Source organism: Muntiacus reevesi, chromosome 3 (assembly GCF_963930625.1).
Source record: "Muntiacus reevesi chromosome 3, mMunRee1.1, whole genome shotgun sequence".
Lineage (NCBI taxonomy): Eukaryota > Metazoa > Chordata > Mammalia > Artiodactyla > Cervidae > Muntiacus > Muntiacus reevesi.
In genome coordinates, this window is record NC_089251.1 from 48,662,881 (window position 1) to 48,687,120 (window position 24,240).

The 24,240-nt window shown below is 41.3% G+C and overlaps 1 protein-coding gene across 4 annotated transcripts in view; it reads left to right on the forward strand.

Annotated features, from left to right (window-relative positions):
* Positions 1-24,240, forward strand: part of CTNNA2 (catenin alpha 2) — a 1,156,373-nt gene that overhangs the window by 274,289 nt on the left and 857,844 nt on the right. For all 4 annotated transcript variants that reach the window (XM_065927274.1, XM_065927273.1, XM_065927275.1 and 1 more), the window contains exons 4-5: positions 15,774-15,893; positions 22,988-23,254. In XM_065927274.1, the coding sequence (XP_065783346.1) occupies positions 15,774-15,893; positions 22,988-23,254 (387 nt within the window). The remainder of the gene's footprint in view (positions 1-15,773; positions 15,894-22,987; positions 23,255-24,240) is intronic.

The window sequence follows — 24,240 nt, forward strand, 5'->3', positions numbered from 1 at the left end:
TCTTCCCGACCCAGGGATCGAACCAGGGTCTCCTGCATTGCAGGCAGATTCTTTACCAACTGGGCTATTTAGTAAGCCCATGTGTATATATAATGCAAAAAATAAAACCTCAGGTTTCAGACACCTCATCTGTTGATATGAGGGATAATGACAGTGCAGCCCTCAGAGCCGTGGGGAGCTCTCAACAGGGAAATTCCTATGATGCATTTTTCACAGAGTCTGGTGCAAAGTAAGTGTCTGGTCAGTGGCACCTGTCACCATTGTCAGATTCTGGAACCACCCTCAGGCCATAGCGGTGGCTGTTATTCCTGCAGCCCTACCTGAGTTATGTGCATCTTTAAGGCTACAGATGACTGTTCTCAAGTGTGTTGAAGAATAAGTTTTCTTTCCTTTCTCTTACAACCTGCCTAATCTTCAAAAGCCACATTGTAAGAAAAATCTTTCCCCAGAGGGACCATCTTCTTTTACAAGGAGAACAGAACTGGACCTAAGGAAATTAACTTTACATCTTATATGTTAGCATTCTCTGTGCTGGGATTCCCAGGTGGTTCAGTGGTAAAAAAAAAAAAAAAAGAAAAAAGAAAAAAAAAAAAAACCTGCCTGCCAATGCAGGGGATGCAGGAGACATGAGTTTGATTCCTGGCTTGGGAGGATCCCCTGGAGGAGGGTCCACTCCAGTATTCTTTCCTGGAAAATCTCATGGACAGAGGAACCTGGCAGGCTACAATCCATGGAGTTGCAAAGACTTGAACAAGGCTGAACATGCATGCATGCACGTTCTGTGGAAAGCCAGTTCTGCCCCTTCTGGGGAGTGATGAAAGCTTAAAAAAATACTGTCTCTGAACGGCCCACATGTGGCTGGTGCTCATGAAGTCTGGGGTCTGTAGAGTGCTGCAGGGCATCAGCTGATGCCTGGAACACTGCCTTTTATCCATCTGTTTTGACCAGTGCTGTCACTGGTAGTATCACACTATAGCCTGTCCTAATGTAGAGTCAATTATATCCTCTTCCCGACACAGCAGATTAAGAGAAGTTAAAAAAAAAAAAAAAGATTTAGCACAAAATATGGAAAGGTCAGCCCAACAATATTAAGTAGTCCTGTCAGACTGTCAGCAATAAAATTAAAAATGATTGTAAGACTAAATAACACATTTGTTGTACTCGAAGTCTGACCTCTGCAGGGGACAGTAGTGGTGGAATGGTGCCATCCTGCGGCGTCAGTGGGGAACTGCAGGTTCTGGTGTTCTCACTGAGTCAATCAGGGTGTCAGATGGGACTAGTGCTCCAACCAGGTGAAAAAGACAATGTGTCAACAATTAATTGCAAATAGACATAGTATACAATTCTACTTAGCATTTTTGTTTTTTCCATAGCAGCACATCCTCTCATAAACAAATTTGTCTGCTAACATCTATTTATTTGTTTTTGACTTAAGATGAGGGTCTTCCCGGATGTCTAAGTGGTAAAGAACACACCTGTAAATGCAGGAGACACAGGAGATGTGGGTTTGACCCCTGGGTTGGGAAGATCTCCTAGAGAAGGAAAAGGCAACCCCTTCCATTATTCTTGTCTGGGAAATCCTCATGGACAGAGGAGCCTGGTGGGCTGCAGTCCATGGAGTTGCAGAGTCGGACACGACTGAGCATCTGAGCACACACGTGAGATGAAGGAAATATCATTACCTATTTTGATGGAGAAGGTTAGAAATGATCATGTATACTGTTATCAAGGTTTCTTCCAAATAAAAGTGAATTTCTTTACTAGGTGGATGATAGAATATAGATGGGCAAAAGGGTGGCAGGTGATTCCTAATGATAATAAAGTAGTAACCTGGTTTTCTGTTGGATCTAAAGATTAATTAATACACTATAGGGAGTCCTGTAGCTTCCTGCCATGTTAACCACTGCATAGCTATTTTATCTTTGAGCATTACAGATAATATTTTACTTTTTTTAATCTTTTAGGCCATGTGCCAAAACTTTATTGCTGTTCTTTCCAGATATTGATTTATTTTCTTGTTTCTGAGTAACTTACAGGAACATGGACAGAATTGCCTTCTTATCAGAAACATATTTCCATGTTTTTGCATCAATAATTCACTGAGTAGATGAAGGAGAGTCCATTTATTCTCCTAAAGTTCCTGCCTTCATTTTCTGTCCTGCACCCTGTAGGTAATTGTTGGCAAATTGAGTAATCCTGAGCAAATCCTTCAAATCAAATAAAGAATTGGGAATTCTACAGAGACTGTGTGATTTGGCAGAGTATAGGTTTTTGCATTCTGCTACCTTAAAATTACATTTGTAAACTTAAGCTTTTATGCTGGAATAGTTCATCTTTTCATATAACCGGGCCTCCCAGCTGGCACTCATGGTAAAGAACCCGCCTGCCAATGAAGGAGACATCAGAGACACGGGTTCCATCCCTGGGTCAGAAAGATCCCCGGAGGAGGGCCTGGCAACCCTCTCCAGTATTCTTGCCTGGAGAATCCCACGGACAGAGGAGCCTGGAGGGCTACAGTCCATGGGGTTGCAGAGAGTCAGACACGACTGTGAAGCAACTTAGCACACACACATAAATATTCTAACTGCTCATATGAAGCTAGTTGCTTTATTTTGTAAGTATTCATGTGTGCTTTAATATTGAGCTCTCTTGAATATATTTTATTAAAGATTCGATAGGGCTGTCAAAGGTTTTTGCTACTGTAGTTATTTTGAATTCAAGAAGTTACTGATGAAATAGTGAGTGACATATAGTTCAAAGCTGAGTTATCGCCGAAGTGGGAATATGATGTTCCTGAGTGAAGCTAAAAGAATCATTTGCACATCAGACATCATTAAAAACTGCTGCATTATAATCACTTGCATTGTTGAAGTTGCTGGTGAGTGATTCCCTGCAGACACCTGGTGTATCCTGTAATCAGCTGGCATTGTCAGTGTGTTAGGCTGAGACGTGACACTTCACACTTTGAAAGGCGTCTCGCATTTCAATCAGTGATCGAGAAGAGCGATATTTATTTTCCCTAGTCTCCGAATGAATGTAATCAGATTCTATTGTTTGGTTCTTGGCGTTGGTAATGACATTACACACAGACTCACCTAGACATGTGTATGTCAGAGGAAACAATCACTTTTTTTCTGTACTCAAGCTGAGTCCTGGTATAATGATGTTCTCAATTGTCTCAGAACTTCTCCCTGGAAAGCCAATAGCAACATAGAATACACAACCCTTTAGTCAACTTCTCAGAAAATTCAGATTATCTTTGAGACCACCAGGGGCCAAATATAATGCTGCTGCCCAGTTGTTTTGGGGGTAGGTTTAATATTACCTATACTTTTTTGTAACATTAGCATCAAATAGACTAGAGAATCCCCAGTAACATTATTTCTCAATAGTCTTATGTTTCCTTCTGCAGTTCTCATATAGTTTAAAATTTTTTTTATTATAGTATGGTTGATTTACAGTGTTGCATTAATTTCTGCTGCACATAATATGGCTCTTATGTTTGAATAACAGCAAGCAATTAGTATAAAATATCCTTGTCTCTAATTATAAATGTAGAAATTACTGCCCATATTCTTAGCATGCCTTTTTCATCAGAGCTGTCATGGCATGAACTTCATATAGCTGGGTTGTTTAGAATTTATCTATTTATCCAGTTATCCTTTCAAGAGATACTTATCGGATGCCTACTGTATGCAGAACATTGTGCCACAATACATAACTTCAAAGGTAAATAAGACTCAGCTCCTGCCTTTAAAACTTTATAGGCTGGTAGTGGGGGAGACATTAAGAGAGAGTGCAGTGCATGTTGGGAAAATTGCATATATTGCTATGGTCTCATCTGGAAGGAAAATACAATAATTAGGAAGTTTTCCAGTTTTAAATAACATAAACCCAATCCAATTTAGTCTTTCAAAAAGGAAATATATTGACTCACCAAACTAAAAATCCAGAGGCAGTTGGCTTCAGGCAGAGCTTGATCAAGGTACAAACATGTGACAAGGACCAGTTTTTTGTTCTCTCAGGAAGAACACTCTTCTCTACAGGCCCTTTTCTCATGATCTCAAGGTAGCTGTAAAACATTCTCATGATTACATGCTTCTAGACTAAAGATAGCAAAAAAGATGAAATTCTCTTCCTTAGACGCTCAAATAAAGGATCCACAAGCTTGTTGGTTCTGTCGGCCTCTAGTGAAGTGAAGTCGCTCAGTCGTGTCCGACTCTTTGTGACCCCATGGACTGTAAGCCTACCAGGCTTCTCTGTCCATGGGGTTTTCCAGGCAAGAATACTGGAGTGGGTGCCCTTTCCTTCTCCAGGGGATCTTCCTGACCCAGGGATCAAACCCGAGTCTCCCGCATTGCAGGCAGATGCTTTACCCACTGAGCCACCTGGGAAGCCTCTAAATCAAATACATATCTCTGAGTTAATTATTTAGAGGGAAAATGGGACGTGCTGATTTCTGAGTTTGGTCAACACTGTTCCTCTCCCTCACCACACCCGCAAGACAAGGATGAGATAAGTTCAACCAAATGTATTATTGGGGAAATCAGGATAATATGAAGAAGGGTGGTGTGGTTGGGAAAGACAGGACTTGGGAATGGGTCGTAGTGAACAGAATGAGATTTGTGTTTTCCTGAATCGGTTACTTGAACCAGGTTGAACAGGCTGGGGTCACAAGCCCAAGCTTGAAGTTGAGAGCTAGGAGTTGAGGGTGTGGAAGGAGGCTGTGAAGAGTGAAAGTGAAAGTGTCATTCGCTCAGTCATGTCTGACTCTTTGTGAACCCATGGACTGTAGCCTATCAGGCTCCTCTGCCCATGAAATACTCCAGGCAAGAGTACCGGAGTGCGTTGCCATTTCCTTCTCCAAGGGATCTTCCTAACCCAGGCATCAAACCTGGGTTTCCTGCATTGCAGGCAGATTCTTTACCATCTGGGCCACCAGGGAAGCCCCGGGAAAGAGGTTGGTGCACAGCAAACAGTAGAGGAGGCATCATTCTGTCCAGTAGTGAGACTGAAGCTACACAGTAATTTAGCTCAGAGAGTTCAACGTGAAGAGCTATGAGCTCTGATAAGAGTAGCAAGGGATTGACTAGGAAGAATGCTCAGGAGTATAGGAATGGCAGATGGAAGGAGCCCTAGAGAGAGAGCCCACCCACACCAGGGCCAGGATCCAGACGTTCCTGGATCACTGGATTATAGAAGGGATACTGAGGTGCCACACAAGCCAATGGAACTTGCTGGAAATCTGCCCTTTAGGGAGTCAAGGAAAAAACTGCTCATGAAGAGATGTCTTTCTGAAGACACTCCACTACAGAATCACCCCCGGGGGCACCTCGTGTTGGAAGAGCTGCCCCTGCTGCTGCCTCTGTCCAGGGAGCCCTCCAGGACCAGCAGACAAAACCCCTTCCTCCTCTGTTGCCTGTCTGCCACACTCTCCCTGCAAAACTTAACAAAGGAACAATTATTAAAGGGCTCACAGAGCAGGCAGACAGCATGAATTGGGATCTGATAACCAGCCCAAGAAGAGAGTGGTTTACTGCTCACAGCTGGGGTGTTCTTGCATAAGAGCGGAGATGGATTCAGATGGGGCAAAAAGTTTTATCTACACAGAGCTTCACAAACTGAGGACAGAACAAAGGCATGAGAGTGAGGCAAGAATTTGGAGTATTTACAATAATAGGGTTGATTCATTGTTGGAGCAGAGGGGGTGAGGTGGGGGGGGGCAGTCAGAGAGAGATGTAGGGTGGGGAGCCTCTTGATTATCATAATTAGTTTGGTATCTACCAAAACTGAGGGCAAGAGGAGAAGGGGGTGGCACAAGATGAGATGGTTGGATGGCATCACTGACTCAATGGACATGAGTTTGAGCAAGCTCTGGGAGATAGTGATAGACAGGGAAGCCTGGCATGCTGCAGTTCATGGGGTCACAAGGAGTCGGACACGGCTTAGCGACTGAACAACAAATTTGTTTAGACTCTGTTTATAGATTATGGGGAGCAATTGAGTAGTCCTCAACAATAAAATCAAATTCCTGATTTACAAATACTTTTGGTAGCAGTATGGAAAAGGGTGAGCCCAATCAAGGAGACATTTGAGAGATGTTTTACATGACCCAGGCCAGTGAATGAAAGGAAAGCTGAATGCAGACAGTGGCCGTGTAAATTGTAAGGGGGTAGATTTTAGAAAAATTAAAGAGGTAGAAGCACTAGAACCTGCAGACTGATCAGATGGGGCAGGACCCTTAAAGAATCTTCATTATCAGCTGATCAGTACGATCCAGACCCAGACTCCAGCAGCTTTACGAACCCATCGTTTCTGGGAAATTGAGGTGGCCCAACTCAGGAGTTCAGAGTATGTGTTCTGGAGCAAAGTACCTGGGTTCAAACCCAGATTACCTCACACATTTGCTATGAGACCTCTCAGGCTGGCTGCATCACCTGTCTGGCCTCAGTTCTCCTTTGTAAACGAGAAACAAGAGAAGTATCAACTTCAAAGACCTATTTTGGGGGGACTAAATTAGATACCTATAAACCATTTGCAACATTGTCTACTGCATCAATAAGTAATCAGTGAAACTGACTATTGTCATTTTTCTTGTACAAGCTGAAAATTACTGGAAATGTATCAAGCTGTATTATTGTTGTGTTTTGTGAAACATGGCACATTATGAATCAGTGACACTAGCATTTAATCATTCTTGCTTTCTGATGAAATCATTTTCTTCACTTGCTCACAAGGAAACAGAAAATTTAATCAAGAAGGCAGCTTATCTTTAGGAGGCAGAGAGATAAAGTATGATGATGCTGAGATATCAATGTCAAACTAGATTATATGATTCAATAAGTAGCTAAATATAGAATTCTATATTTGTTCATTCATTGACTTGGCCAACTCCCATTTCCAAGATATTTAGGTTGGTGCAAAAGTAACTGCGGTTTTGCATTGTTGAACTTTGCCATTTGATTTTGAAATATGTTCTTAAATAAATATGGTTATGTTGAAATGGAGCAGAAGACTGTGGTCCTTGCCCCCGCACCATGTAGTCTGAATGCCTTCTGCATGTGGAAAACTTAGTCAAAGAATAAGTTTCATCAGAGAAATGAGAAATGCTGAAAGAAAAGGCAACAGTCAAAGGAGACTAAATAATAATAATTTAGTCATTAAGCATAGTCAAGGACCTTCTTAAGGGCTATAGATAATATTCTGAGCCATATCATGTGAGCTGTCTTATAGATAACAAACCCCAGGTGGAGAAATTAACTACATAATGACAGACTGTACCCAGGACTTCAGTTCAGTTCAGTCGCTCAGTCGTGTCCAACTCTTTGCAACCCCGTGAATCGCAGCACACCAGGCCTCTCTGTCCATCACCAACTCCCAGAGTTTATCCAAACTCATGTCCATTGAGTCGGTGATGCCATCCAAACATCTCATCCTCTGTCGTCACCTTCTCCTCCTGCCTTCAACCTTTCCTAGCATCAGGGTCTTTTCAAATGAGTCAGCTCTTCGTATCATGTGGCCAAAGTATTGGAGTTTCAGCTTCAAGATCAGTCCTTCCAATGAACACCCAGGACTGATCTCCTTTAGGATGGACTGGTTGGATCTCCTTGCAGTCCAAGGGACTCTCAAGAGTCTTCTCCAACATCACAGTTCATAAGCATCAATTCTTCGGTGCTCAGCTTTCTTTATAGTATAACTCTCACACCCATACATGACTACTGGAAAAACCATATCCTTGATGGACCTTTGCTGGCACAATAATGTCTCTGCTTTTTAATATGCTGTAACTTTGCTAATAACTTTCCTTCCGAGGAGTAGGTATCTTTTAATTTCATGGCTGCAATCACCATCTGCAGTGATTTTGGAGCCCAAAAAAAGCCTCTCATTGTTTCCACTGTTTCCCCATCTGTTTGCCATGAAGTGATGGGACCGGATGCCATGATCTTAGTTTTCTGAATGTTGAGCTTTAAGCCAAATTTTTCACTCTCTTTCATTTTCATCAAGAGGCTCTTTAGTTCCTCCTTGCTTTCTGCCATAAGGGTGGTGTCATCTGCATACCTGAGGTTATTAATATTTCTCCCGGAAATCTTGATTCCAGTTTGTGCTTCCTCCAGCCCAGCATTTCTTGTGATGTGCTCTGCATATAAGTTAGCTTGGGCTGCCACAATTCTGATAATTGACCATAAAGAAATGGGAACCTGTGCACCCTGGAACTGAAGATTAACTGTATCTAAAGCAACCAAGATGATGCTAGTCAGACCACTGATGAACAATTTGAAGATGACTGTTAGATATGACTCTGCTGTTTCTGCATGTAACCCCTCCCCTGACTCCGTCTATAAAAACTCTCACCCCCTGCTTTGGACAGATGTCAGCCTTTGCACTGATGTCTGCCACCCTCCCCCCACCCGGCAGTTGCTGGCATCTGAAATAAGACAAACTCTCCTTTCTACCAACTGGGCTTGTTTATTGGCTTTTGAGCAGCAGTCAGCCAGACTCCACACACATACTCTTTTGGTAACAATGTTACATATTATTTTAATACACATTTCTCACTTTATGTTTTTTGTTAATGAATTATTACTTGCTGCTTATTTTTCTGTGTATTTTAGACTATGGAAATTATGTTAGACAGAAAGCAAATTCTAGCAATCTTCTTATTCAAGTTCAAAATGGATCATAAAGTAGTGGAGACAGCTTGCAACGTCAGCTACACTTTGGCCCAGAAACTCTAACGAACATACAGTGCACTGGTGGTTTAAGAAATTTTACAAAGGAGATGAGAGCCTTGAAGATGAGGAGTATAGTATAGTGACCAGCCATCGAAAGTTGGCAACAACCAATTAAGAGCCATCACTGAAGCTCTTACAGCTACACGAGAAGTTGCCCAAGAACTGTGTCGACCATTCTGTGATCATTTGGCATTTGAAGCAAGTTGAAAAGGTGGGAAAGCTTGAGAAGTGGGTGCCTCATTATCTCACTAAAAATAAAAAAAGAAATTGTCATTTTGAAGTACCGTCTTCTCATTCTAGGAAACAACAATGAACCATTTCTTTATTGGATTGTGATATGTGACAAAAAATGAATTTTCTACAACCAGTGACAAGCAGCTCAGTGGTTGGATGAAGAAGAAGCTCAAAAGCACTTCCTAAAGCCAAACTTGCACCAAAAAAGGGTCATGGTCAATGTTTGGTGGTCTGCTGCCGCTCTGATCCACTACAGATTTCTGAATCCCAGAGAAACCATTACATCTAAGAAGCATGCTCAGCAAATCAATGAGATACACTGAAGACTGCAATGCCTACAGCCGGCATTGGTCAACAGGAAGGGCCCAGTTCTTCTCTAAGACAACTCCAGACTGCATGTCACACAACTGATGCTTCAAAAGTTGAATGAATTGGGCTACAAAGTTTTGCCTCATCTGCTATGTTCACCTGACGTCTTGCCAGGCAACTACCACTTTTTCAAGCATCTCAACAACTTTTGCAGCAAAAATGCTTCCACAACTAGCAGGACTCAGAAAAGGCTTTCCAAGAGTTTGTCAAACCATGAAACATGGATTTTTATGCTACAGGAATAAAACTTTTTTCTCCTTGGCAAAAATGTGTTGATTGTAATGGTTCCTATTTTGATTAATAAAGATGTAGTTGAGCATAGTTATAATGATTTAAAACTCAGGGTCCAAAACTGCAATTACTTTTCCTCCAACCTAAGAGTTTAAAATTTCGTTATAAATCCAGATCTTAACAAGAGAACTTCGTATGACATACCGTAAGTCTGCTACATGCACACGAGTTCAGTTCTAAGGGTGTGTTCGTAAGTCCAGTTTGTTCATGAGTCCAACAAAATTAGAATAGGTACCCAACTAACACGGTCAGCTCTATAGTACTGTACTGTAATAGGTTTGTAATACTTTTCACACAAATAATACATATAAAACAATTAAACAGAAAATAAAACATTTTCACCTTACAATACAGTGCCTTGAAAAGTACAGTGGTCCAGTACAAGAGCTGGCATCCAGGGCCTGGCATTGAGTGAACAGACAGGAAGAGCTACCAACTGGGGGAGGAAGGGGAGGTGGGAGATCGTAGAGCTGAAGGGTCATCAGCAACAGAGATGAAGGCAGCTGCCATTTCACTCAATTCAGGGAATGCATGCTGGCGTCTTTGCAAGTTCACAGCTTGAAAGTTTATACTTAGGGGCCTCATTGTCTTGCATCATTTCATTGGGTTTCACTTAAAATCCCATCAACTGAGTATCAAGATTAGGACCCTGGAATGAAGTCAGTCTGTCCAAACAGAGATGTTGATCGTAACAACATGGAGAAACATGTCACCCAGTCCAGGAGGAGGGCCAGACTCCCGTGTTCAATGTTCTGTCCATCCCTGTATGTCTGCCTAGTCCCTAGAAGGTGCTTAAAAGGTATTGAGTTAGGTCATGAATTCTCAGCCTACTTTTATTATGTCAAAGTAAATGAGTGAAATTTCAGTTGGGAAAGTTAGAGACTAGATTTAAAGAGTCTATATCAAACAAATAGACACAATTGTGGAGTAAATACTAGTGGCAAGTAGGCTTGCTCGGGAAATGGGGGTAAGGGCTATATTGCACAGACTCTGTGAGAAGATCAAAGATTTCAAGAGTTGTGAGAGACAAGCTTGAAAATAATATCTCAATCCAGTAAAGATAGAGGACACTGGGATATCCTGTCTAGAATTTTCACTTTGCTCAGCTGTTCCCATGCGCAGGCTCCAGTATTAAGGACAGGAAGACCTGCCGGAGCTGAGGGTTCTTGCACTGGTGTTCTTCAGCCCAGACTGGCTTTTGTGAGAACAGCCGTCAGTAGTACCCGAGCTCAGGAGGGTATTCTCATTTCAGGGAACGATGTGGCAACTGCCCTGAGGGCCCCCTTTATCAGCTTGTTGGAGGTGATTTCCCAGTCCGGCTTGGCACACAGAGCCGCGGCAAACTCCCCTTATCACAGCTCCCCCGTGAGACCACCACGTCCTTCCACTCTTCCTAGATTTCTTGTCACCTGCAGATAGTCCAAGAGCAAGAAGTAGTCTTTCCTTTTTACAGTTATTCAGAAACAATGTTTACCCTTAGGTGGATTATACAGCAAGTCTGTATCTCTGTGTGTGTGTGTGTGTGTGTGTGTGTGTGTGTGTGTGTGTGTGCGCACGCATACGTGCACACACACGGGCTCAATCGCTTCAGTCCTGTCTGGCTCTTTGTGACCCCATGAACTATATAGCCTGTCAGGCTTCACTGTCCATGGGATTCTCCAGGTAAGAATACTGGAGTGGGTTGCCATGTCCTCCTCCAGGGGATCTTCCCTACCCAGGGATCGAACCTGCATCTCTTGCACTACAAGCGGTTCTTTACCCACTCAGCTACCTGGGAAGCCCATGTCTATGAAAGGAACTCCTAGTTCTTGACAGACATTCTGCTATATATTTGCTATTTTACATTTCATTTTCCTCCCACCTAATGTGCCTGGTTTGTTTGGGAAAAGAGCAGAAAAGTCATCTTTGGCTACCATGTCTGTTTCTATAACATTCTTTGGTCTATTTGAGTTCTGTTACGTCTTTTTAAAATCAATATTGGCATTTTATCTATTTGTCAATTTCAAGTAGGTTTTCAAATTCATTAGTGTAGAAGGTTTCATTTTGTAATTTTCAACATTTTATATCTTTTTATCCAAATTGTTTCTTATAGATGACATATTGCAGGATCTTTTTAAAGGCCCCATCTGAGAATTTCTGTTTTCTAATGAAAGCATTTAGCCCACTTATAGTTATTCTATATTAGGACTTAGTTGACCACCTTATTTTATATTTTCCATTTTTATTTCTTCTTTTCTTCATTTCGTATCTAATATTATTCTTAGAACAGCCTTTTGTAGTATCTGGACTCTATTGCCTTCGTATTATTAATGAAGACATTGGAGTTGGAATTTAGAAAGGTTAGGTGACTTGCCCTGGATCACAGAGCTGACAAATGACAGAGCTAGGGCTCAAACACAGGCCAGTCTGACCCCATAGCCCTCCCTACACGTCCTGACATGTATGTGTCACTGTGGGGCAGGTAGGTGGACAAAGTGTCCCAGGTTCCTCTTCTACATAAGGATTACCTTTTAAGATGTTCGCTTCACTTCTGTGTGTCTATGCTCAGTTGTGACCAACTCTTTTCGACCCCATGGACTAAAGCCCACCAGGCTCCTCTGTCCATGGAATTTTCTAGGCAAGAATACTGGAGTAGGCTGCCATTCCCCACTCCAGGGTATCTTCCCAATCCAGGGATTGAACCCGAGTCTCTGGTGTCTCCTGAACTGGCAGGAGGATTCATTGCTTGGCGTGTAGGAGTCAATTTCCTTTCTCCACACACCTGAAAATAACAAAAGAACATTGGCTCTGTTCAAAAGCAACAACTTGATTTTCATATTGATTTTGACTTTTCAGAAGTGCCTGGAAGTGTCCATCTCTCCCTCCGCCCTGGTTTTTTTTTTTTTTTTTTCCTGCTTCCTTGTCTGTGTCCCTTCCACTTTGTATTTATTCTCTCTCTTTCTCTCTCCCGCTCTCTGTGTGTATCATTTATCTCTTTAATAGCAGTATACTGGGCTGGTGATGGTATCCTAAATCCTGGATGTTAATTCCATTCTCTCCATTTCTGTGGGGTGTTGGGTAGGTTCAGAAGTGTGTTTCGATATGAGAGCTTCTCACTAGAAACCTGTCACTCTGGAACTCTGAGTATGACAAAGTCTAGCTTTACACAGACAGACACTATCACTGGTGTTGCTCTTCCAAAGAACTTCATTGATTTAGAAACATAAATTCAGACCAGCATCTGGATTCTTCAGAGAAAAACAATCAGAAAATAAGTGATGTGTAACAAAGCAAAATAAATACTCCAAATTGGCCTGATTAAAAACCAACAAGAAGCCCGTTTTATATAAATATATATATAAAATAAGACAATTCCAAGATTTAGTTCCTTCTGAGATAATTATTTTGTTCTTCCCTGGGGCCAGATTTTATGTCTCAAGAAAAGATTTACAACTCAAATAAGCAGCAGGGACAAATTAACTGCCAACAGCTTCTTCTCAGTGACGCTGTTGATAGCCACGGTAAAATGATTATAAATCTATTAGAAAGAAACATCACTGATGAGTTGTTTTAAAGGTTTGAGATATGAGATTCTCATTAATCCATGAAAATGTTTAAGTGAGCCGTTTCATACTATAAAATGCCCTTTGACTTGAGTGCCTAAAAGATATTCTAACACACAACAGTTCTGTTTTCAACTATACTTCTCTTTTCCTTCAGTATAATTAAAGCCTGCATAGGAACTGGAAAACATTAAAATTGATGAATTAAATCATTTTGTGTTTTTACAAATAGAAAGAAAAAAAAAGATGGAGAATCTCCATCGATGATGAGAATGGAAACAATTTTATCTGGAGTCTAGATTGAGCTACTTTCACCATCTTTATAAATAACCTCCATTCTGGCTGCAACTCTTTCCTTAATGAAATGTTAGTCTGTTGGATAAACTGAATGGTATTATAATATCTATGGAGGAAAGGATGTGATGATCTCCATTATCACTGGTTTATATACACCATTTTCTTCCTCCACCCAGTGAAACTTGGTGAGAAAGTTGGATTAGCATCCTTTGTGATTGTGTCAAGTTTAAACAAATTGTGTATCTCTATCACTTGGTACTGTGTTAATCTATGACTTTTTCTAGCCACTTTGGTGGTCATTTGGATCCCCACATTCTCAACCATGAACCGTCTGTATACGTTGTCTCTTGATTCGATCTAAACTACAAGAGGCAGTTGGAATTCTGCAGTAGGCCATGCCTTCTCGGTATTTTTTATTACTCTTTTAGGGCTTTGCTGTTGTTCAGTCACTAAGCTGTGTCTGACTCTCTGTGACTTCATGGACTGCAGGCTTCTCTGTCCTCCGCTATCTCTCAGAGTTTGCTCAAATTCATGTCCGTTATGTCAGTGAGGCTATGTAATCTTCTTATCCTCTGCCATCACCTTCTCCTTTTGCCTTCAATCTTTCCCTGCAACAGGGTCTTTTCCAATGAGTAGACTCTTAGCATCAGGTGGATAAGTATTAGATCTTTAGTGTCAGTCATGAATATTCAGGGTTGATTTCCTTTAGAATTGATCAATTTGATCTCCTTGATGTCCAAGGAACTCTAAAGTCTTCTCCACACCACAGTTTGAAAGCATCAACTCTTTGGCACTTGGCCCTCTTTATAGTCCAACTCTCAGAGCTACTCTCCGTCTCTCTCTCTTTTTTTTGCTGCCTTTCTCAAAAGCCTGTACTAGTTGAGGCCTCTCCACCAGACTCCCTTCAAAACTAAGAACTTTTAATTTTGCAAATGTGGTTTTCATCTTGTGCCTTGTTCACTCAAGATTATGTTCTTGGTTATTTCCAGTGATTGTTATTCTATTCACCCTAGTTGATGCCACCTTAAATGGCAACAAAACTTCAAATTCACTTAACTTCTTGAGGCTCATTGTTCTCTCCTTTATGGAATGGCAAGGCATAATCATAGCTTAAAATTACAATCCCTAGGGCTTTCTTGTTGGTCCAGTGCTTAAGAATCTTCCTGCCAATGTAGGGAACATGGGTTTGATGCCTGGCCTGAGAACTGACTCCACATTCCTTGGAGCAGCTAAGCCCATCTGCCACAACTACTGAGCCCACATTTTAGAGCCCAAGAGCCGTAACTAGAGAGTAGACCCTGCTCACCACAGCAAGGGAAATTCTCCCAGCAGCATTGACGAGCCCGTGTGCCACAACCAAGACTCAGCAGAGCCATGAGTAAATAAATAAATGAAATAGAAATGAAATTACAGTCCCTTTACTGCAGATTTGGAGGTGATGCCAAGATGTAGATTTAAGCTATCTCAAGCTTTTTGCAGTCCAGGAGTTCCTCCAGTTTTTGTTTACAGAACATTTCCTCCTGTGAAGATTTCTGGTGTTTGTTTTTAAATCCATACGACTTCTTAAGTTTATTTTTCTTTATCTTTCTACTTGAAAGTATAAGTCCATATTCCTAATGGAAATTACAGGTCAAAATATAAACAATGTAGTGTTTTATATGATTTAGAAGTTTAGCAATTATTATCTTTTATATAACAATTCCCAGGTGGTGCTAGTGGTAAAGAACCCTCCTGTCAATGCAGGAGACATAAGACATGCAGGTTCCATTCCTGGGTCAGAAGATCCCCTGGAGAAGGACATGGTGACCCACTCCAATATTGTTGCCTAGAGAGTCCCATGGACAGAGGAGCCCGCCTGGCTACAGTCCATAGGGTCACAAAGAGTAGGACATGACTGAAGTGACAGCATGCATGCATCTTTTGTATAAGAAATAGTATGTAATTTTCTGGTTATAAATGCTTGTTGCGGTACTTTTTCCTATTATTTTATTTAAATATTAATGCATTTTTTTAACAACTAGTGTTTCTAACATGTTTAGCAATGTTGAAATTTGTTGTTTATTTACTAAGTCATGTCCAAATCTTTTGCAGCCCTTGGACACCAAGTTCCTCTCTCCATGGGATTTCCCAGGCAAGAATCCTGGACTGTGTTGCTATTTCCTTCTCCAGGGGATCTTCCTCACCCAGGAATCAAACCAGCATCTCTGGGTTGCAGGCAGATTCTTTATCACTAAGCCACCAGTGAAGTCCAATATTGAAATACTATCCAGTTATAAATATATTGGGTTTTTTTGTTTGTTTGTTTCAGGTGGAGGAGGCCTTGGAAGCTGTCAAAAATGCTACAAATGAGCAAGACCTTGCAAATCGCTTTAAAGAATTTGGAAAAGAGATGGTGAAACTTAACTATGTAGCTGCAAGAAGACAACAGGTAGGAAAAATTTTGGAAATCTAGGGGAGAAAAGACCCTGATGTTGAGAAAGACTGAGGGCAGGAGGAGAAGGGGGTGACAGAGGATGAGATGGTTGGATGGCATCACCGACTCAGTGGATGTGAGTTTGAGCAAACTCCAGGAGATAGTGAAAGACAGGGATGCCTGGCGTGCTGCAGTTCATGGGGCTGAAAAAGTTAGACACAACTAAGCGACTGAACAACAACAAGGGGAGAAAGCGAGTGAGTTTCCATAATCTTGCAGTTTGTAGACCTGGACAGTGCATCATCAACTGCATCAACTGCTTGTCAGATCATCAAATACCCTAGGACCTGTGATCACAAAGACAGTTTCCTACTTGGGTCAGTTCTGGTCCCACTGTGCACTGCTGGTACTCCCAGTCCCCCTGGGTACTTACAGTTGATCACAGGCCACCTGCCTTACTGGTGGGGACCACCCTGCCAACCCCACCAGGCCCTAACCTTTCTCTTTTTTTTTTACCTTTATTTACTTATTTTTTTAATGTAAGAAATTACATTAAAAATTATAATTTGACACTGCCCCATCCTTGCAGCATATCTAGAATAATATGTTGTGTGAATTTTTGCTTACAGCAAAAATATTGAGTTATACATATAGATACAGTTTTTGAAAATATTCTTTTCTATTATGTTTTAACTCTTGAATATTGAACATAATTCCCAGTGTTAAACAGCAGGACCCTATTGTTTATCCGTTCTGCATGTAAGCGTTTGCATCTGCTGACCCCAAACTCCCAATACATCCCTCCCGATACCTCTCCCCTTCACACCACAGGTCTGGTCTCTATGTCTGACCTGATTGAAATAAAAAATGTCAGACTGTGTGGCACAGTGACCACTCCCTGGGCACTTTGCCTTCAGTTTTTACCTCCCCACCCTGTGGACAGTACCATATATATACAACATCCCTCTCCCAAGAATGCAGCATGCAGAGTAAAACTTTTATGAAAGAGATTAAGAAAACATGAGGGAAAATAGAGGAAAGGCAGAGAGAGCGAGAAAGAGGGAGAGAGTGGAGTGGAAGAGGGAAGGAGAACACAGGTACTGAGTCATGCTGATGAGGGTGGTTAGCCTGGGTTCTCTCTGCTCCCCATTGTCCCAGGATGGCACCTCCATTGGCCAGCTGTTTGTTCTGTAGGGACCATTCGAATTGTGTGTTCCGAAGAGTGGATCTTTTTCTTTACTCTTAGCAAACAGCATCTTTAAATATGGGGAGATTTGTTAAAATCCTCTTCACCTGCCCTCTTGACTGCTCCCAGGATTTCTGGAAACTTCCAGTGACTTTTTCTAATGTGCTCTATGACCAGCAGGAAAGTTCTAGCCAACATTCTGAGTGTTTATCTGTACCAAACAGAAGTAATACCTGGGTTACAAATCTGACCAAGATCTAGTCCATTTCCCTAAAGAGCTTCTAGTGCTTTGTGATGGGCACATAGACATGATTTTGTTGTTGTTCCATTGCTCAGTTGTGTCTGACTCTTTGCAACCCCGTGGACTACAACATGCCAGACTTCCCTGTCTTTCACTATTTCCCAGTTTGTATGATTTTAGTTCATGTGATTACTTTCAAGTATTTTGTTATCAACAGAATCCTTTGTTCAGGTGGAATCTTGCTTGGTAGCCCACCATGTGTAGTGTGATTAGGAGTGAAGTCACTCTGAAGCAAAGGTTTAAGGCCCAGAAGCTATTTATTGAGCCTGACCAAGAAAAAAAAAAAAAAAAAAAAGTACATTGACAAAAAAAAAAAGAAAGAAAATTACATTGACTTAATTTCAGTGAACCTAGCAGGAGGCTGGGGCGAAAGGTGAGTGCCAGAACACTCAGAATTTTGAGAGTGTTCTGATTTTATTGTAAGTAAGTAGCAAGAAGTTGAACAGTTCGGAGTTTGGTATCAAAGTCTCAGATTTACATTTTCATATTTTTCTAGATATGTTGCAAAAAAGGAGTAGTGTCAAAGAGGAGAGACTAGTTGTAGATGGGTGGGACTAAAGTCGTCTAGATGAGTGACACTTTTTGGAAAAACTGTCAGAAGTCCAGGCTCTTGTTCAACTCATGCAAAAGAATTTGGGTGAGGAACACAGAAGTGCAAAGGAAAAATAAACACACATTCTGGGGCTGAGGAGCAAAGAGAACAAAGTAGCAGTTTATTCAGGGCAGAAGCGAAAGTTAAGGAGAGGAGTGTGGGAGTCCTTCGGACCGGGTAATGCCCCACAGCGTTGTTGATCTGCCTTTTATCTTGTAGCCCTTTGAATGGGTAGGGGTCTTTTTGATTAGGGATTGGACATGCATTGAGGGAAGAGCTGATGTTTGTCCTAGATTGCACCAGTGTGCATCAGCTCCTGGTCCTGGCATTTTTCTCCTGAAGCCATGCTACAGGTATTCTAAGAGCTGTTTTTCCCCTTAAATTTTCCCACATCAGGCACCACACATGGAAGGTCCTACAGGGTCATCAGCAGCCTGTGCAATTATATTGTACCTGCTCCATGGTTTTCATGCTCAGAGTTTCTTGCTTAGATGCTGCAGTTTCCGTTTTAGTTGCCATTCCTTCATGCATTGTGGTCTCATTAAGAGAAAAAAAAAAAGAGGTGACTTTGTCTTCTGCCTAATGCCGACACTTGATGAGGCTGTCCTGGGACCCTGCCCTGACCTTTCTGCCTCAGAGATGGTCTTCATTAGTGTAGCAGCAGTAAAGATGGAGAAAAGCCTAGGGAGTCCAAATTTACATTGAAAATAGAACACTCAGGACCTGCTGTGGAAGTGGCTATGGGAGGTTAGGGAGTGATGCGACCAGTTCACATCTGAGGGTCTGTCTCAGCAAATATGTACATGGTGGTGAATTTACTGAGACTGATGAAGACTGGAAAGCAGCCAGTCTTCCAATGGTATCAAGTGGTATCAAGATACATTGATTTTGAGATTTTTATAAGATATCCATGTAGAAATGTTAAACAGGAGAGAGATGAGGGGAGATCAAACCTCATCAAATCATCAGCATGTAACTGGTATTAAAGTCCATGGGAATAATATGAGATATTCACCTCAGAATGCCCATACATATGATTTATTTTTATCTCATTAACATCATTTTAACTAGTAGCTAGTTCAAACTCTTTCAAGAAAATTTAGAAAAGAAGGGAAAAAAAGGCTCATAGCCATCTATCAGCCACAAAAACGTGGTACTTATATTTTGGTAGATTGCCTTTCAATTGCTTATCTTCATATTTTAGCATTTATATTCATGCTATACATATAAGTATTCATGTTTTAGTCTCCTTTTTATTTATATTACCCATTTTATTATTTTATGGAAACTTCTTTTAATATCCACATAAAGAGTCCAGGGACTTCCTTGGTGGCTAGATGGTAAACAATCTGCCTGCAATACAGGAGATATGGGTTCAATCCCTAGGTTGGGACGATCCTGTGGAGAAGGGAATGGCTACCTACTCCAGTATCCTTGCTTAGAGAAATCCCTAGACAGAGGAGCCTGGCGGGCTACAGTTCATGGGGTCACAAAGAATCAGACATGAATGAACAACTAACACTTTCACTTCACAACAAGTCCATCAAATGAGAACTTCAGTAGTTTACTTAACCAGTTCTTCATAACTCAACATTTACATTGTTTACAGTTTTTTTCAATGTGGTTAAAAATGTTTCTAAAAATATCTTTATGGAAAGAATTTCCTACCCTGTATTTCTAACTTTCATATTTAGATTTTCTTATTAGTATAGATATCCTAGAATGGAATATAAAATTTCTGGCCAGGTGTTCTGGAAGTTAATTAAGACCCTTGATAACTTCCAATGGCACTGCCTAGATTGTCCAGTGTAAAGGCTTCCCTCACATGTCTGTTCCCTATTTATCTGTGTTGAGCTTTAGGGCTAAAAATAAGTTTTCTTGGTTTAGAAATTCTGTTGACTGGCATGGATCTATTAGTGCCTAAGCAGAAGGAGATAGATGGCTCAATTGTTTACTGCTTTTTAAAAATAAATTTATTTATTCCATTATTTTGAATTATTTGAGTGTTCGTTGCTGCTTGGGGGCTCTCTCTAGTGAGCAGGGGCTACTCTTTGTTGCAGCTCACAGGCTTCTCATTCCGGTGACTTCTCCCGTTGCAGAGCACAGGCTCTAGGCCCATGGGCTTTGGTAGTTGCAGCACTGGAGCTCATAGTTGCAGGGTGCAGCTCTGGGATACGTGCGCTTCAGTAGTTGCGGCACACAAGCTCAGAAGTTGTGGCACATGGGCTCGGTTGCCCCACATCATGTGGAATCTTCCTGGATGGGGGATCGAACTCATGGCCCCTGCATTGACAGGCAGATTCCTTTCCACTGGGCCACCAGGGAAGTCTGGTTGTTTACTTCTTATTGTCAGTTTGTCTTACCAATCCTAAATAGCAAATATAATGTGCTTGTCTCAGAATTATTTTGACCGAAAAAAAGAGAGGATACAATTTACTGTTTCCAGGTCATCCATCTTTCATGTACCAACGGGGCAAATAGGAATAGAACCCCAGTGGTTCAAATACCCTCTAATGATACATTTTGAAACTAGAGAAATTTTCTCCCAGAGATGCTCAGCTGGCAGTCTTCCATGGCTCTGAGAGAACAGTACTGCCCTTAATATTTCCAAAAATACTGTGAACATTTTCTTGACAATACTCTCTAAAGCTGAAAATAAAGAGACTACCCAGTGATACTATTTTGACATCCAAAACTTAGAAAGCAAATCATCTGTGATCTATTTTTTTTATTATTTCCTCAACTCAAATGATAGATCTGCCATCAAAAGCGGTTTTTTATTTTATTTTTTATTTATTTATTTATTTTTTAAGCGGTTTTTTAAAAAAAACTGAACCCCATTCTGAAAATGATACTGAAGTGCCAGTGATGCAGTAAGCAAAATCAGACGAGCTTGATTTCCCATGTTTGTAATTGTAATTGATTATGGAGGCAGGCACAGTGTCAGAAGATTGAAGTTTGGGTTTTCCATCTGCTGATAACTAACTGTTCGGCGCAAGCCACTTACTTTGTTGGTGGCTCAGTTTTTCCATTCTTGCAGCACTATTTATCGGATGCATTTTTATGAGCCAGACATTGTGCTATCGACTGAAGAACCACTGAACAAGAAAGCTAGGGCTCTTTGCTCTCATTAGACATACAGTTTAGGAGAAAGACATATACTTATGTAAATGCAGTAAACCATGATGCATTTTAATGATTGGAGGGAGGAGGGTCTTGTGGGAGCAGCTAGAAGGAGAGGTAACTTAGAGAGTTGGATGGAGATTGGGTTTTCAAGAAATGGGCCCCATAAAGGGAAAGGATAGGCTGGAACAGAAAAGCTCAGATATTTCACATGGGAAGAGCAGTATGTACAAATTTTTGACAGCTAGAGAGAGGAGATGGTTTCTAAAATATATGTAGAAAAAAGGTTTCTTCTTCAGTTGTTTTCCTACATTGACATGTAATTCTTAAATTCATATTGCATTTTTAAAAAACTTTATTTACTTTTAATTGATGGATTGAATTACAATTTTGTGTTGGCTTATGCTGTTCAACAGTGTGAATCATACATAATCATAATATAATCATATTATATTATATATTAAAATATAATTATAATGCTCTTTAAAGCTGAAAATAAAGAAACTTCCCAGTGGGTACTATTCTGATATCATATATATATATATATATCCTCTTCCTGTTAAGCCTCCCTCCCCTTCTCCCCATTCCACCCCCCTAGGTCATCACAGAGCACCAGGCTGGGCACCCTTTGCTATTTAGCAACTTCCCACTATCTATTTAACACATGCTAGTATATATATGTCAATACTTCTCTCTCAAGTCGTCCCACCCTCACCTTCCCCCACTGTGTCCACAAGACCATTTTCAACTAAGTTCATCAGTAGCGTTTTTCTAAATTCCATATATATGCATTAATATAGAATACTTGTTTTTTTCTTCCTGATTTCCTTCAGCCTGTATAAGAGGCTCAAGTTTTATCCACCTCATTACTCCTGGGCATACACACCAAGGAAACCAGATCTGAAAGAGACACGTGCACTCCAGTGTTCATCGCAGCACTGTTTATAATAGCCAGGACATGGAATCCACCTAGATGCCCATCAGCAGATGAATGGATAAGGAAGCTGTGGTACATATACACCATGGAATATTACTCAGCCATTAAAAAGAATTCATTTGAATCAGTTCTAATGAGGTGGATGAAACTGGAGCCCATTATACAGAGTGAAGTAAGCCAGAAAGATAAAGACCATTACAGTATACTAACACATATATATGGAATTTAGAAAGATGGTAATGATAACCCTATATGCAAAACAGAAAAGGAGACACAGATGTATAGAACAGAATTTTGGACTCTGTGGGAAAAATTTGTTCCTTTTAATGGCTGAGTAATATCCCATTATATAAATCTACCACAATTTCTTTATCCATTCATCTGTTGATGGGCATCTAGGTTGCTTTCATGCCCTTGCTATTGTAAATAGTGCTGCAGTGAACACTGGGGTATACATGTCCTTTAGAATTGCAGTCTTCTCAGGGTTTATGCCCAGTAGTGGGATTGCTGGGTCATATGGAGTTTCCCAGGCACAAAATTGTTTTATGTTATTATTTTAGATTAGTAACTTAAATAATGTACGTCATGAAATGAGCATCTTAACTTGGAATTCGGAGACTATAAGTATTTTATTTTATATTGTTGTTCAGTTGCTAGGGCGTGTCCAACCCTTTGTGACTCCATGGACTGCAGTACGCTAGGCTTCCCTGTCCTTCACCATCTCCTGGAGTTTGCTCACTCATGTCTTATAGTTCTACTTTTTTTACCTTTGTATTGATCAATATGAATTAGATTTAATGACATACCAATACCACATATAATATAGTCATTACACAGCATCTTATAAACAAATAAAGTAAAATATTAACTGAATACAAATAAAACTGATGTGGTCCCAGAAGCCTGTGACTCTGAGCTCTGTTACAGACACTTTCCCGGCAAGCTTCACATTTGTGTTTTGCACACACAGGAGCTGAAGGACCCTCACTGTCGGGATGAGATGGCCGCCGCCCGGGGAGCTCTGAAGAAGAACGCCACAATGCTGTACACGGCCTCCCAAGCTTTTCTCCGCCACCCAGACGTGGCTGCCACCAGAGCCAACCGAGATTACGTGTTCAAGCAGGTCCAGGAGGCCATTGCCGGCATCTCCAATGCCGCTCAAGCTACCTCTCCCACCGACGAAGCCAAAGGCCACACGGGCATCGGGGAGCTGGCCGCGGCGCTGAACGAGTTTGATGTAAGCGTCCGGGTGCTGTGTCCAGAGGCGAGTGTGCTTTCCCTGAGAAAATGTATTAGGGATGAAGAATACCAAGATAGCATGCATTGATTAACCCCTTTTGGAGGCTTCTAATAGTAAGATAAACTGCATGATATGTCACGGTTGCTAGGAATCTGACATCTTGGTAGAACCTAGTACTGGTCTTTGAAGGAACTGACAACTATGTTTAAGAACCTGATCGTATTCAAGCAGAAACCCTGAATACTGTAGATTTCCTCACTGTTATAGTAAGGACAGTTTATAATTTGCAAGTTCATCTTCATTATTAAGGGTTTCCCCTATGGTTCAATGAGTAAAGAATTCGCCTGCAGTGCCGGAGATCAGGTCAGGAAGATCCCCTGGGGGAGGAACCCAGCAGGCTACAGTCCAAAGGGTCCCAAAGAGTCAGACACGACTGAGCGACTAAGCACACAGCACTTCAATATTGAAAAGGCAAATGTCCTAGGCAGTGTAGGTGTACAATACCCATATGTTGTGTCTGAGTAAAGGATTGCTCTCAGTTTCTTGATTTTTCAGTCCCTGGCGATCAGACTCATTGTCCTCTCATCCTATCCAGGATCCTGGTCTTACTTGCATCAGCGCTGCCTACCCTGGCCCAGGTGGCACCTCTGCTAGTCCCATGGATGACTCACATTCTGACCCTGCTGTTTCTAGGGGTTTGTCCCAATGAGGGAAGCAGTGGAAGGCGGGCTCAGTGAGCCTGGGTATACTCGAGGCAATAAAATAAGCTGGAAGGATGCCTGTCATCAGCGGTCCAGGCTAACAGCTCTCACCACTCCTGGGTCAGGATATGGCCCATCTATGGGAAGTTGGAATTCAGTTGAGTTTATCCCCTGTTCAGTGAAAGCCTATATGTGTTGTGAGCTACAGACATTTATAAATAATTAGCATCTGCTTTTAGGAGTTATGTTTTCCTGTAGAGGAGAAAAAGGACAAAGAATGAA